General features: G+C 44.6%; 1 protein-coding gene across 1 annotated transcript in view; it reads left to right on the top strand.

The window, feature by feature from the left end:
* The first annotated feature begins 1,158 nt into the window (after nucleotides 1–1,158).
* The window catches only part of sv2bb (synaptic vesicle glycoprotein 2Bb), a 30,091-nt gene continuing 14,322 nt past the window's right edge, over nucleotides 1,159–16,927 (top strand). Inside the window, exons 1-4 of the mRNA XM_080761124.1 lie at nucleotides 1,159–1,686; nucleotides 3,644–3,870; nucleotides 12,420–12,600; nucleotides 14,795–14,946. Of these exons, the coding sequence (XP_080617250.1) occupies nucleotides 1,445–1,686; nucleotides 3,644–3,870; nucleotides 12,420–12,600; nucleotides 14,795–14,946 (802 nt within the window). The 5' untranslated portion in view covers nucleotides 1,159–1,444. The remainder of the gene's footprint in view (nucleotides 1,687–3,643; nucleotides 3,871–12,419; nucleotides 12,601–14,794; nucleotides 14,947–16,927) is intronic.

Below are 16,927 nucleotides of genomic sequence, written 5' to 3' on the forward strand. Positions count from 1 at the left end.
ACACACACACACACACACACACACACACACACACACACACACACACACACACACACACACACACACAGAGAAGTGTTATGTTGGATATACGTAAGAATTGTATGTTCTCACAACACAATGACGGATTCAGTTCTTTGAGGAGAAACCTGCTGCATGCACTCCTTGAAGCCATTTTGTCATTTCGGTTTGACAGGAGAGACGAGGGACAAGGTGAAAGGAGCAGAAAAAACGATGGCAGAGAAAAAGGGAAGAGAACCACGGAAGTGGCATCATTTGAGACGATAAATGAATGATAGGCTCCTATGGTGAGGAAAGCATAGGAGATGAAAGGAGAGGAGAGGGTGGGAAGAAGAAAGTTGACAAGGCGGGGCCCGGGGGGGAGAATGAGAGAGTGTTAACAGACTGCAGTGTCACCTCGGATGGCAAGGCCAGGCAAATCTCATTCACAGCATTACAAGCAGATGCTGGGGCCGTCGCTGTGTGTGTGTGTGTGTGTGTGTGTGTGTGTGTGTGTGTGTGTGTGTGTGTGTGTGTGTGTGTTCGCGACTACGTGTCTGTCTGTCTTCCATCATAATATAAAAGCCAATATTAAAGGTGTCAGCTTAGGATTTCACACATCCTAAGCGTCGTTGTGAGTTGAACTACAAATCTCATTTTGTCACACACACACACACACACACACACACACACACACACACACACACACACACACACACACACACACACACACACACACACACACACACACACACACACACACACACACACACACACACACACACACACACACACACACACACTAATTTGGGGACGCCCAAAATAATTTGGCGACCCCCCCGAGGGGTCGCGACCCACAGGTTGAGAACCCTTGCTCTATCATATCAAAACAAAAATAACCGGTATACTAATTCTTGTCTCATTCCTGTTTTAGGCGAGAAGAGAATCATGGTGAAGAGCTGAAAATCCAGGAATCATCTCCAATTACAGGCTACGTGAACCATTACTGTCTTCAACAGAAGAGGACTGAGTGTGGGGAACAAATCCCCCCTGCCCACCATTGTATACAACGCTTGTACATATTGACAACTTGAAAACTTTGATCAAGGACTACATTGAACTCATCACTACAATTCTCAGTCAAAAAATATATATACTACAAGGAACAAGGAAACATATAAGACATAATTAGCAGAGCAAGTCTTCTGAGCAAAGCTCATTCACAGTTGAATGACTCTGGCAGTCTGGCATGAACTTGTCAGCAACATTATCCTTGTTAACTTGCTATGTGTAACCAACATTATAAAGCACTCATTTAAGTGACTCAAATCTAATGACAGCCTAGGCCACACAGCTATACTTGGCTGCGTGAAAAAGAACAACATCCTTATTCCTTAGTATTGTTAAACAAGGCGATTAAGTGTAATTCAGCTAAATTAGGCTATAAATGGCCGACCCGTACCAGAACAACGCGTACCACCAGGGCGGCGGCGGCGGCGATGCGTATGGAACGTATGGAGAAGGGGGCGGCCAGGACGGGTACGGCTACCAGGCAGACTACCCAGCCCAGGAAGAGGATGCTGCTAGTGACGCGACGGAAGGCCACGACGACGAGGATCAGATGTACGAAGGGGAGTATCAGGGCATCCCACATCCTGACGAAGTCAAGGCTGCACAGAGAGCGGCGAGGTGGGTGTCAGGAAATGTGTTATGACTTTATTACGCTCGTGACCAATCTGTCCTGTCCGTTTACCATCTGGTTTTGTTTTTGTCATCGCTCTCTGAGCCAAGGAACAGGTGGCAAGAGGTACCGCCGTACACTCGTCTGCTCCGTTTCTCTAAAGACAAACTATTAAACCATTGAAACCTACTGTAAGGCTGATTTTACAAATCAAATGCCTTCTAAATATAAGGCAGTAGTTCTCATCCCTATTGTTGGGGAAACATTTGCCTGAAAATAGCAAATCTACAAGCTCACAGCGTGTGACAACTCCCCGTGCAATACAGTATTTAGTGAGGGTCCCTTGCTTCATCTCTCAGCTAAGGCAGCAGACGGGGGTCCTTTTGGCCGGACATCTTTTGAAGACTCTCCTGGTCTAACTCTTCAGTGGTGGAAAAAGTACTCACAATTTGAATGTATAGTATTAGTAAAAGTATCAATAAGAGTAGAAATTTCAAGTAAAAGTCCGCAATTCAAAATGTACAAGTATTGGCATTAGAATGTACTTAAAGTGTACCAAAAGTACTCATTCTAGTCCTAATACTTGCTTCTGATTGGCTGGTTTCTGATTAGACCACGTAGTAAATGTCATGATAATCTACACCTTAATGAACTATGGTTTGTATTAGAAACCCTCCACTAATGTCCATTGTTGGAATCTAGTGTATGGAATAATGTTCTTCCAAGGTACTAGTTATAGAATAGAAGGAATAAGAATCAATGTTGAAATAATGCAAATATGAATCCAAAGCCTTGAAACCGGTTTCATAATTATGTATATTTTCAAAGACATTAATTATCCTTGATTATTGTAAAACATGGTCTACTGAAACATAATTCTTCTGCAGTCAATGACTTTCCAAACAATATCTTGGCACCAGTGTAAAACTATAACTATAATGAAAAATGTTTGTTGACTACCTTTTTTCACTGTATGACGAAAACTAAATAAAAATGAAATTCAAAGCTATGATAACTATAAACTAAGACTAAATGTCGGGGGGGTTCAGGCTTTGGTTGTGCTTGCATGTTGCGCTCTGAAAATAGCCGATCATGTTGCGCTGCGGCTATTGTCAGCATGCCTGCGGCTATTATCAGCAACACCATCATGGCCTGCCAAAATACATTTTAGTTGTCAAAATCAACTGTAGCATGCATCATGATGTGGGGCTTTAAGTAACACTAGAAGGTCTGAAACGTGCACGTGCACACACACACACACGCACACGCAGACACCATATCTGCCCCTATCCTTTGGCATGGGGGAGCTAATTAGACTAGACTTGTATGTCTTGTTTAGGGCCTGGCCAATCAGAAGAGGGCAGGTTTTTGGGCCCGGCCAATCAGAAGAGAGCAGGTTTAGCGCCCGGCCAATCAGAAGTGGGCAGGTTCAGGACCCGGCCAATCAGAAGAGGGCAGGTTTTTGGGCCGGGCCAATCAGAAGAGGGCATGTTTTAAACTGGCAAATTAAGTAACAGTATTGGAAATCGGAAATGCTCCACTAAAGTAGAAAATAGACTAAAAAACGTATTAAGTAGGCTTACAGTACTAGTAAATGTACTTAGTTACATTGCACCACTTAACTGGTTGTGAGCTTGCAGATCTGCTTTCTTTGGCTAATATTCCCCCCAGAAAAGGATTTCTAGGATGCAAGTGGTTAATGTAAAAATCACACTCGTGTGAGTTTGCTTTTGTAGCTGCCACATAACGTCACGGGGGGGCATTAAAAACTCCATAGACTTGGCTGCCACATGACATCACTGCTTAAAGCAAACATTAAAAGTCCATAGACTTGGCTGACACACTTCTGTTGAAGGCCATTGTAATACAGTATTTAGTGGGTGTCTCTTGCTTCCTGCTAATTCCTTGGCCTGACATTCTTTGGTCTAACTCTCTTGCTCATTCCCCTCCATCCATCTCATCCAGGGCCAAATCCAGAGCAGCAGGCAGTGCCATCTCTGAGTTGGAGGAGCTATCTGAGCAGTACGAGGACATCATGGAGGACTGTGGTCACGGCAGGTTCCAGTGGACTCTGTTCATCGTGCTGGGACTGGCCCTCATGGCCGATGGCGTGGAGTGCTTCGTGGTGGCGTTCGTTCTCCCCTCCGCCGAGAAGGATTTATGTCTATCCAACGCCGAGAAGGGAATGCTGGGTAAGCTTTGTCTTCACCCATGAAAAGAAAAACACAGTCGATGCTTCTGGGTAATAAAACCTGAACATGCTCATTTACATATGACGGTAAATCTATAATTGTATTTAGCCCATTAAGACTTGCAGGCCAATTCTACAAACAGTTTTCTGAAAAACCTATGTTGCTATATCAGTGGTGCTAAAACTTTATCATGTCAAGGACCTCCCAAAATGACCACAGACCCCCAGTGTCAAAATATGTCGTTCCAGGGACCCTCCCTCTAATCTATTCAAAGATTTGCACATGCAAAAGTCTCTCCCATATGATCCACTGAGTTTTTCAAACTCAGCACTAATACTGTATCATCTGACCACTTAGTTTAAATTACATAATAGTCACATCATTTCGCCAGCAACCAGACAATTCACATGATCCGAGTAAGCCATCTGTTCAATATAACAGAGGTGATACACGGGAGACAGCAGTACTACAGACCTCACAGGGAATCCGTCCAGGACAAGACATAGTGGGAAACGCCAAACCAGTACCCCCCCCCCCCCCACACACACACACACACACGCCGGTCAATACGTTCCAGAAGCTTCTTAAGAGTGTTCAGTAAATCACCAAATTAGACCTGCTGCCTAATTAGCTAATGGGAACTATGGAAGCAGAAATGAATCAGCTTCTCTCTCTCTCTGTGTGTGTGTGTGTGTGTGTGTGTGTGTGTGTGTGTGTGTGTGTGTGTGTGTGTGTGTGTGTGTGTGTGTGTGTGTGTGGAGAGGCGGCACAGTGTAAATGTGCTTAAGTGGTGTTTGCATATTGAATGTGTATTGTCAATTGATCGATCACACACACATAAATGTGTACTATAATATACAGTAGTTCTGTACTGTACTATACTATATTATACTGTATGTTACCGTGTAGCGGTTGGAGCACACACCTTTCGTCTCGTGGGTTCGAACCCTGCCTGGGTTCGACGTCAGCAACAGGTTCCTAACACCAAATCACATGGGTTCATATCTGAGCCAAGTCTCCTGAGGAGGCATGTCTGAAGCCTGTCCTAGACAGTGCATGGTCTACGGACGCAAAGACAGACACACACTGTACTATATTATACAGTATGGCACTGTACTGTATACTAAAGCAGACATCAGATTGGTGGGAGGGTCTCTCTTCCTTTTGAAAGAATGATGGACAGACTAGAGATGACAGTAGAGTGAATGAGCAGAGGAGGGTGTTTAAAAGAGCAGAGATGAAAAAAGAGGAGGGGGGGGGTGAGACAGAGGGACAACGGGGAGGGAGGGACCCCCATTTAATGGAGGAGGGGGGGGGGGTGAGACAGAGGGACAACGGGGAGGGAGGGACCCCCATTTAATGGAGGAGGGGGGGGGGGCGAGACAGAGGGACAACAGGGAGGGAGGGACCCCCATTTAATGGAGGAGGGGGGGGGGGGCGAGACAGAGGGACAACGGGGAGGGAGGGACCCCCATTTAATGGAGGAGGGGGGGGGTGAGACAGAGGGACAACGGGGAGGGAGGGACCCCCATTTAATGGAGGGGGGGGGGGGCGAGACAGAGGGACAACGGGGAGGGAGGGACCCCCATTTAATGGAGGAGGGGGGGGGGGAGACAGAGGGACAACAGGGAGGGAGGGACCCCCATTTAATGGAGGAGGGGGGGGGTGAGACAGAGGGACAACAGGGAGGGAGGGACCCCCATTTAATGGAGGAGGGGGGGGTGAGACAGAGGGACAACAGGGAGGGAGGGACCCCCATTTAATGGAGGAGGGGGGGGGGCGAGACAGAGGGACAACGGGGAGGGAGGGACCCCCATTTAATGGAGGAGGGGGGGGGTGAGACAGAGGGACAACAGGGAGGGAGGGACCCCCATTTAATGGAGGAGGGGGGGGGGGGCGAGACAGAGGGACAACGGGGAGGGAGGGACCCCCATTTAATGGAGGAGGGGGGGGGGCGAGACAGAGGGACAACGGGGAGGGAGGGACCCCCATTTAATGGAGATGGGGGGGGGGCGAGACAGAGGGACAACGGGGAGGGAGGGACCCCCATTTAATGGAGATGGGGGGGGGGGGGCGAGACAGAGGGACAACGGGGAGGGAGGGACCCCCATTTAATGGCATTTGACGTTCGGCCACTCCTTTGGGTTGCTGAACGTGGGGATTGGCTGAAAGAAGCCATGGATCTGTAACACTGCAATGATTACACTAATGGATAGAGCTTGGCAATGTACTTACGGTACCTCTCTCTCTCTCTCTCTCTCTCTCTCTCTCTCTCTCTCTCTCTCTCGTTTGATCATGCCAGCCCTATGAAAATTCATGTGATGCGACATACAGAATATATACTGAAAATAGCTGACCTGTGCTTTGCAGAGTTAATATCCAATATGGGTGACATAAAAATCCACAGCCACAAAAAAAATGTAACAAGAAATATTTGATTTTAGATTTAGACTGCATTTTCCCAGAGGAAGCCTTGTATGCAACACATACAGTATAAACACATTTGACATAACACAGGCAAAAAATAATAATACAGTTACATACATAGAAACATAAGGCCAGAGAGCAATTCTCCACAGCTCAGTTCTATGGCCAAAATCCTGATTAAGCCTCAGAATCTGATTGGACAAAATACCTCTTCAGTCTGACCTTATTGTATGCTGGAACACCATATCTCCTTCCTGAAGGCAGCAACCTATACTCTCCATGCAAAACATGGCTAGTATTAGAGGTGATATTCCTTGCTAACCTTAGGATGCTGTTATCATACGTATATACGTATATGAACATACCTGGTTAATCTGTTCACTATGAATAGTGATGGGGGATCTGTGTGTCTCTAGTGGTGTACCAAAAAGAATCTCTTCTGTCTTTTTTGTGTTAATGATTAGAGCGTTGTTATCACTCCATTCAACCACCTTATTTACTCTGTGTTGGTGCAGTCCAGGATCCCTGGAACTATCTAGAAGATAAATTAAAATAGTAAAATAGCCGCTCTACAGGCTCACAATGTGTCGCATTGCGACACATTGTGAGCTTGTAATATATGTAGTATATGTTTTGTGATAATAACCATATGATTAATAATCTACAAGGTACAACTAGTAACTAAAACTTTCAAATAATTGTAGTGGGGGTAAAAATACAATATTTACCTCTTATCTGAGATATAGTAAAGTAGAAGTAATTGTCTGGATTGAGAGTACAATAAAAAGATCTGCATCATCCTGTGCTGCGCTGTGAGCTTGTAGATCATAGATTATTTTCAGAATTTTTGTAAAGCAATTTCGCAATAGGGGGACCCGCAGCCAGAGGCTACACCTCCACACAATATAAGCCAATATAAAACTGTGTTGTACAGCGTTTTTACACCACTCTCTCCCTCCACCTCTCACTGAGTCTGTGTGTAGGTGCATACTGTGTGTATGCCAGTTCTTGCACGCCCCTGCGTGTGCATGTGTATGTGTGTACACGCACGCTGAGTCAGCACAAAGAGAAAGGCAGACCAGCAGGTGGCCAGTTTGTCAGATCGATCAATTTTTTGTCCTGACCTTGGGAACAGCAGCCACACCGCACACACGCAGACACATCTGAACACTTATTTCACAGCTGACTTAGTATTGCTCCGTTTAAGTACCATGGACAGCGCCTGTCCCACTGGACAATTTGAACTGCTGCTCTGTTGCATTGGAGATCTGTCACACACGCACACACACACACACACACACACACACACACACACACACACACACACACACACACACACACACACACACACACACACACACACACACACACACAGACACACAACTCTGAGCCGACACGGTTATCCAGAGGGACTTACAAAGTACCAGATCAGAGTGGCATGCACCTCAGTGGTTGAGAACTATGGGGAAAAAAGCTGCAAACTAAGAAAGCAGGTTGTCATCGAACAAATAACACATAAGGAGTGCTAGAGGTTGAAGTCTGGAGAGGTGAGTTTTCAAACTGTGGTGCTGAGTGTGCAGTCCTGACTGGGGGGTGGGAGTGTCATTCCACAGATTGGGAGCCAGGAGAGAGAAGAGTCTACTGTAGGTCGCTTGGACAGGGTGGCGTAGGGAGGGGAGTGTTTTCTGATCCATGTGTGTGGGCATGAGGTGTAAGACTCAGGGCAGGTGGGTGGGTGGATAATGGGTATTGTGTATACGTTTTGTTGTATTTTGTTTACTATGTGTACTATGTTCCTTGTGAGTCTTGTATTTTAAAATAGAAAAAAAGCTCCAGACTTCCCTCTCCAGAGCAGCATTAGTACCTTCATTCTGGGGGATCCTGAGGCGTTCCCAGACCATTTGAGATATTATAGGCTCTCATTTATCAACGCAGCATACGCGGGCGTCGCAGGCACATACCAGCACACATGCCAGCCTTACATATGTTTATGATTCATTCATCAATCACTCCATAAACGTTGATTATGACTGCCTTGACGACATGCTATCTCTCATCACTCACCCACAGCACTTGCGTAGTGTGCAGTCTCACTGATCGCCTTCGCCTATATCTACTGCTTTAACGTGCACTGTGCACAAATGGATACAATTCCCTGGCACGGATATCAGCATGATACGCCTGTAGTTGTTATAGTCTTTCAGGTTGTCTTTTTTTGGAGAGTTTCACAAGGTCCAATCTCTTGGCACCTTTTCTTCTCCCCAGATCTGTCCAAAGAGTTGGTGAAGTAGTGTTGTTGCCGTTTCCGGGTCTGCTTTGATGACTTCTGGGGGTATTCCGTCAGTCACCCACCCACACACAGCATGGTTGCACAATAGTTATGTGAAAACCAATCATGGGACTCCCGCAGATTAGATGTGTACCTGCATCTGAACTCGACAAATAGGTAGTTCAGTTGGAGTGTTCAGCCCATCTTTTCAACGGGTCCTCTTGTTTTGTTAGAGTTTCCCGTCTTTATCTAGTATATTGTTTTGCATTTGTCAGCCAATTTCCGTGTGACGTCATAAGTTCCTTCATGTTGTGTTGAGCTGCTGCTTCTTCTGCTTTTTTGTCTTTCTTGATGCGAGACTCACAGTCATCAGTTAGGGTGATTGTCCTTTCCATTACCTTGGCGTAAACTTTCCCAGGGAGGCTGAGTAATGTGACACCTCTGTATTTGGCACACCCCCTCTGATCCCCCTGGACCAGTGCCCATCACACCGGTCTGCCACTCCCTCGGCACTGTCCCAGAGTTCCACGCAAATTGCAAAATGTAGGCCAGACAACTGCACCTGATTCTTTATGAAGATAAATGGTTAGAACACACAGGCTACCAGTGTGTGTGTGTGTGTGTGTGTGTGTGTGTGTGTGTGTGTGTGTGTGTGTGTGTGTGTGTGTGTGTGTGTGCGCACGCGCACGCATGTGTGTGTCAACATGACGCCGATTATGGCTTCATAACACAAAAAGCCCCAATGGCTTGTGTTCATTGTGGTCCTGTGTATTAAAACTATTTCCTGTGTATTCAACCTATGTCCATAAATGTGGTCCTTACAAAATGCTATTTTTTTAAACAAGATAAAACATGGCTGACATTATAGCATGCTAATTTCCAGGAATAGAAAGCAGAACAGTTTCTCTTAGCTTAGATTGATGATGGCACTGGTAGGTGGGTTTCTGAACTGTGCACAGTCCTCCTCTAGGTACGAGGTACGATTCCAGGCCATGCCAGCAATGCGATTGATGCGTGTCCCTGTCTGAGCAAGACTTAACCCCTAATTGCTCCCTGAATGCTCACTGTGTTACTTATTCACACTGACGAACAAAGCCAACATCAGCGCTCTTTATCATTGCCCACATAACTTTCTTTATCTTTTCAGCAATCCTCTATGACATAGATAGAGTGGAAGAGAGAGAGGGGAGAGAACATAGAGTCTATGTTCTCTCCCCTCTCTCTCTTCCACTCTATTTTTGTGACTCAATTAAGCAGTTAAACCCTATACACTTCATTACCTGCACTCCCCTGGGGGTCTGTACTATGTCTCAGCCCCCTCATTTTGTCCCTCTAGTCTACACCAAATCACGTCCTGGTAAAACTGTCAAATGGTCCAGATAGGTGGCTGGTAATCCAGTCTGGCAGTGTGCCAGGTTCAACTCCCGATCCCGACGGTCTTTACTGCATGTCACCCCCCCCCCCCCCCATCTCTCTCCCCATTTCCTGTGAGTCTACTGTCTGTCCCTCCATAAAAAAATTTAATTAAATAAAAATAAAAAAATGGTGCAGACAGGTCAAGAAGGATTAGTCAAAAAAGGATGATCGAGGACGAGGAGTGGGAGGCAGCCTGAGCGGTGTGGTGTGCTGTGGGAGTGTTGTTTCAGTACAAATGGGCACAGCACAAGCACACAGAGCCAAACTCCCACGTTAACTCCTCAACTCACCCCCTGTGGTACTACCATCTGCTCAGCCATTGTTCCTACCGCAGGGATGCCAGGCTGTGGACGTACTGTATGTGTGAGTCGTTGGCAAACTATGGTCTGCACTCTGCATTTCTAGTGTGTAGTGCCTTTATCCACATAGTTAATTCACCCAATGACATGCTGACCAAGCATTTAGCGGATGGAGACATCGCAATGCTGGCTTGTGGCGGACATCTACGGCACATATTTGTAAGGTTTATAATGTTGATGCTGCTTTGTACTGAACCTAGATCTTGTACAAGTTTGAAAAACAAATACAATTTTGAATTATATATATAAAAAAAGAAGAGAAACAAATAAAAGGCTAGCACTGAATGACCATAACAGGTCTGTAACTCTCAGTGTTTGTAAACTCTCAGAGAGAATATTTGAGAACCACAAGTGCTAGTGGACTCTTAATAGTGTCGTAATAAATCATTGTCATACATATTCTGAAGAAAACCTGGAGACTTTCCCATTCAGGGTCTTATGATCAAAATAAGAACATTACAATATGTTGCATATGGACAAATGTCTGTGTACGGACATATTGATGACCCCTGCCACGTGCACGCTGCCAGTACGCCAAGAATCCCTGAATATTTCTTTCTCCTATTATTTTATACTGAATGTCATACAAGTAGATTGTTCACATGCCATCTGAGATCCACACGGAAGTAATGCCACGTCTTGTTTGAATCTTTACAATAAGAATAACATAATTACTTCTAAAGAAAAGACATTCACTGAATTTATACATATATTATTTACAGGCGCAGATCATCAACTACACACTATCTTTCACGAGTTGACATTTCCAAGACAAGAAAGACACCAGTGCAGTGAGCACTCAGAGCAGACAGCGGTGACATTATGTGCAACGACAGTCATCTCAGTTGACATTTTCCAAGTGGGGGAAAAAGAATAACCTCTTCATCCAGACTGAATACTGGGTGGGGAGGATTTCTGTTCATTCCAAATACATATTACATATCATCCCAAAGATGAAGGAATAGTGTGCCTTGTATTCTTGAGTATGCATTACAGTAACAGTACACAACTACACACTGTATACTGTACAGAGATCATATGGAACATCTCCTGTAAGGAGGCTAATTCATATTAGTGGTGCAACGGATACTCCAACTTCGATTTTATTAAAATAATTGATTTTGGTGGGACAATTACATTTTTGCGTGACACCATTGTATTACAAACTATAAAATAGTGCTTAAGTTGGGTATTTTTATGCGCTTCTCTGTCATTTGATTACCGGTAATTGAAAAAGGACAATAGCGTAATAGCGTGAGTGACTATCAACTTGATAGTTTTCATCCAGCAATGTTATGGATTCAATGTGGGAAATGGGCTTAACTCTAGCCTTAGTAGCCTTCTGATACCTTGAAGTAGGTAATCCAGCACAGCGATAGCTCATTAGGACATGGAAGGCAGGAGGTTACTTCTAATTATTATTAATCCCCGGACTCCCCCCCATTCATTCGCTAGTAGTTAATTCATATATATACTCCCACTAATCAGTCTGTCTGTTTCTCATTCACTGTAAGCTAACTCACTCACGCCCACAACCACAATACCATCAGGTGGTCCTTTTAAGCAGTCACTACTCAGTGTTCACTCTAGTCTACATGCTAGCTGACAACAGTGGTTGTTCAGATGTCAGCGTTTAAATTCCCTCCACCTCCCCGGCCTCCTCCCTGTGGCATTTAGTTCTGTTATGGGTGATTCTGTGATTATAATGTGATTTATGGATTGTACTATGATCATGTGATATATGGCATGCATTGATAGTTATGTTGTTCATGTTATGTCTTTATCTTATGCTCTGCTCTGGGGATTGTTGTTGATTTTGTGTCTCAGTGCACAGGTAATCTGTGATATCACATGAGCAGAGCCACACCGCCAAACGAAATGCAATAGTTTTGCAATAAATGGTTAAGGTCAATCCTGAGCTGAGGAGTCTAAATTGAATATTTAAATGGCGCGCGTGTGCACGCACACAGGCGCACACTCACACACACACACACACACACACACACACACACCCAGTACACACCCCCCTAACTTTATCTTCTCACATGCTTCCTTACCGTTTCTTCCTCTCCGTCCAGGCCTAATAGTCTTTCTGGGGATGATGGTTGGAGCGTTCGTATGGGGCGGCCTGGCAGACAAGGTCGGTCGTAGACGCTGTCTGATCGTGGCGTTGGGCATCAACTGCGTCTTCACCTTCCTGTCCTCGTTCGCTCAGGGCTATGGCTTCTTCCTCTTCTTCAGACTCTTCTCTGGCATCGGGTAAGAAGGAGGACAGATATCGGTTATCTGGGTGTTATTGGGTTGAGAATATACAAAACACACACAGACACACTCAGTCTCTTTCTCACAAATGCAGACGCACACACACAAAACGGCAGAAAGGAGATAAGAAAGGGAGTGAGATAAGAGTAAAGGGTAAGAGAGGCAGATAGTCAAACAGCAGAAGAGACAGACAAGATATTAGTACAGATACTGTACTGTAGGCAGTATATTCCGAGAGGATCCAATATTTGTGCGATGGGGATAGCTGAACAATATGTGTGGGATAGCAGAAAACACTTGTAGAAGAGCTATTTAGAAGAGCTATTTTTCGGAGAGTTGGTGTAGAGGGTTTAAAAGGTTAACCAACTGTCACATTAAAATACACATTAACATGAATCTGACATTTTAATAGAAAAGATAATGTACACCAAGTTTAACAAGTCTATGAAGCCATCTATGAAAAAGTGTGATGTGCAACAGAGTTTTAAACAATATGTATTGGGGGTCCCTGCTTCTCTCTCTCTCTCTTTCTCTCTCTCACAAGAGGTCCTTGGGCTGAACGTTGAAAGACCCTGCTGTAGGGAAAGAAACACGCAGATAGTATATATACAGTATACTGCAATGTTGCACCCTAGAATAACCAGTCCACCTCCACAGGGATGTGTATGCACACACATACCTAAGGAGAAATCAGGTCATATACTGCAGACACACTGCAGTGAACACCTTTAACACTGTAGCACAGTTTGATGTTCAGTCTGATGTTCCACGAGTAAAACTTACCAAGCAAACAAAAGCAATTATGTTCTCTCCTCTGCATCATCAGAGAAATGGAAAAACCCTCAGGAAGATCTACTCTATTTGAATTGGCTGAATCTCTTTCAGCGGACGTGTGAATTAGTATGCGTAGCTTGTCTGTACGGTGGGTTTGCAAGATTGTGTGGCCTTTGGAAGAGTATGTAGCCTAGCCCAACTCACCTGGGAGTGTAATCCTCCTGGATATTTTATGTGATGTGATCACAGGAGTGGTAGAGCTTCTTGAAGGGGGCACATCTAAACGATATTATATCCCATATGCCAAAAATAATTCATTCTCAAAGGTTTTAGCTACAGGCAGTTTAGCCGGCGGCAGCAATTACACACAGATAGCGTATGACACTGCGAGGGATTCAAGTACAAATCTCTTCTCATTTACTGGCATCATCATTAACTTACTAGTTAGTTTCACGTGCTGATCAGTTGTTCCGTATTAGGGCTAGAGATGTACTGATACAATTATTTCAGTATCGGACAGTGGCTCTCAAAGTGGGGTCGAGGGACCATCTGGGTTCCTTGACAGGGTTCCAAATAGACCCTTACAGGTCTGTACAAATGGAACCAAATATACCTGTACAAGACACTGAAGACAAAAGACAGAAAATTACTTTAAAGCAAATAGGAAACCAAACCCAGAACTTGAGAAACTATATTAGGCTATAAACCCTTCCATCAAGGGCCCCATAGCAGCTCTCCCTGGGTGTTACCTGTTTGTTGCCCAAGGCACTACTGAACCTTGGCATCCTGCAGCCTCCCTTTTATACTAGGTGAGACCATACCAAGACACAGAACTAATTGGTAACCACTTATCTCAAATAAGGCAAACTATGGCCCATGAGTTAACTTACACAATTACTTAGTTTAACTAAACCAATTCAAATACCTTTCAGATACATTACCCAACATCAAGATAAATAGAAAACATAACACAAGAGCTCTTTAACACAGACAGACACCCCTCCTGCTCTATAGCACTTGGTACCTTCCTCCACTCAGTCAAGAGGATCACCAGTACTGCAGGAGAGCCAGGTGACAAACAATCACAATCAAACCCCCATGACAACAAACATATATGCTGTGACAATACCTGCAAAGTACTTCTCTTTTACAATTCACTGTGAGTTACAACAATACAAATATGCACTCATGTTCATTTCAACAGTTTTCCAAGTCGGCCAGCAAAGTTAGTTAAATGGGTGAAACTGTCGTTTAGGTGTGTGTGCATTGTTCTCCATCAGTGTATGTGTGTATAGGGCACGGCTGCCCCATGACAATGACCATGAAATATCATGTGACAAATGATGTGGCATCAAAATGGCAGCTTTTCCGATAACCATGTAGATCTGACCATACATTCTCTCTCTCTCTCTCTCAGTGTTGGAGGCACCATACCAATCGTCTACTCGTACTTCTCAGAGTTCCTTCGGATGGACAAGAGAGGAGAGCATCTTTCCTGGCTGTGCATGTTTTGGATGATTGGAGGGATATACGCCTCATTCACAGCCTGGGGAATCATACCACGATACGGTACAGGCCTCTTACATGATAATATAATAGGATGACAGGATGCATAGTATGCTGGCTTTGTGGCCCAGGGAATACAGAGAGACCATTTATATAGAGCAGGGGTCTTCAACGTTTGTTTCAGGCCAAGTGACCTCTTAGCTAGGAGAGAGATGAAGCAGGGACCCCACTACATATTGTATAAAATGATATTGCAATTTAAAAAAAAATCATTAATAGCTTCATAGACTTGATGATGGTGACAGCACTATCATCAATGTACTGTATGTTGGATTCATGTTCATGTGTAGCTTCAGACATTTAACCACTTAAACCGTCAATATTTGTGCTCAACACTTTTGAAAACAAAGTATTCCATTTGATCTCAATCAATCAAGTCACCTTAATTCAAGTGGCAGATGCCCTTTTTTATTATACAGTATATGTCACATGTGATCTACCTTATAATAACCGTATAATCTTTGTGATCTATACCTTTTGGGCACCCCTGCTCTACGCAAAACCTCTTTGCGGACAATAGCAGATCTACAAGCTCAATTTAGATTTAGATTATTATTACAAAAACGTATACATAGACTTCTATTGAAAAGGGACAGTTTACGGAATGCATTGGAGTCTATGGGCTTGCGCGAGTACATGAACCACGTGACCGGGCTGTTTTCTGCCCCCTCAATGTCGTAACTCTGTCGTACTCCATGGCTCTGGGTATGGCAAGCCCTCTCGCTCCACTCTTAACCCATTTTGGGCGGGAACCCATTTTGTTATGCTTTAGCTATTTTTGAAAAATCGAAGAACGACTGACATAGAAACATAGCTTTTTCAGCAAACTGTCAGGATGTAGAAGAATTTTTTTTAATCTGATCTCAGGTCAGAATGGGTGAATGTACGGCGCTCACATGGCTACGATGTGACTGTTGAGTGGTGACTGGTCCAAGCGGGCAGGGTGGACGGCGCAAATCCTCGTCGACCCGCAAAATTGCAGTGTGCTGCTGATTTGCACCCACCCATTCTACCATACTAGTGCACGGCACGTCCACAAAATAGCCCCCAAAAAACGTAGGCAGGAAAAACACGGCACTTTGCTTTGTTTTGCTTGGAAATTGTCAATTTGTGAGTCCGCCGGTTTAGTATGATAATTACTATGACCCGTCGGCTGCATGCCTCCCACCAATCTCCCCCAAATAGTTTCCCCTGAGTCTAATACAGTATGTGCTTGTCGTTACAACCAACTGGAAACTATGTCCTTGGATGGACTAGAGAAAAGGCCATTGGGTCACCAAAATCAGTATGGTTCATCATTCAAAACTTACATTATAAGATCTTGTGTGCGCAAATGTGACATTTTGACCCGATGATGGAGCTAAAGAAAAGGATACGAGGGCACTCCTCCAGGGAGCAACTATGCACTCAACAAGTTTCACAACAATCTGGCCACCATATTTTGAGATCACTTGTAGGGTTGTAGGGTTCATCCTTGCTGCACGCATTGCGTTTCATGGCAATGTGGCCATTAGAGTTTCTGATTAATTGTTTGCCGACTGCTGAGCAAAGGCCACCGAGTCACCAAGATCAATAGGCTTCATCCTTTTGGGAACATGAAGGTGCACAGTAAATGCCATGGAAATGGAAATAGTTTTTGATATAATCTTGTTTGGGAGTCAAATGTGTGCAAGCTAGTGGCTATTTTGGCCTATGAATACATGAGATATGCTGCTTGGGACCAAAGTGATGGTTGGACCAACAGGCATAGTCATCTTAACACTTTGGATCCGCATGACGAGTATACCTGTCTTATAAATTAATGACGCTGGCCTGGGTACGCATGACGAGCAGGCTCGTCTTGAGGCGTTTGATATCGCTATAGCATTGCCTCGCTGTGTTTCATTTTTGGAACCGCTCCAGTTGCTATGCACGGTTGCCAGGGCCCCGCCCACACTGCTTGTGTTTCTCAATAGCCATTAGCTTCTGTTTTAGTCGTGGCCTT

This window comes from Protomyctophum bolini (assembly GCF_963924005.1).
Source record: "Protomyctophum bolini genome assembly, chromosome: 4".
Taxonomy (NCBI): domain Eukaryota; kingdom Metazoa; phylum Chordata; class Actinopteri; order Myctophiformes; family Myctophidae; genus Protomyctophum; species Protomyctophum bolini.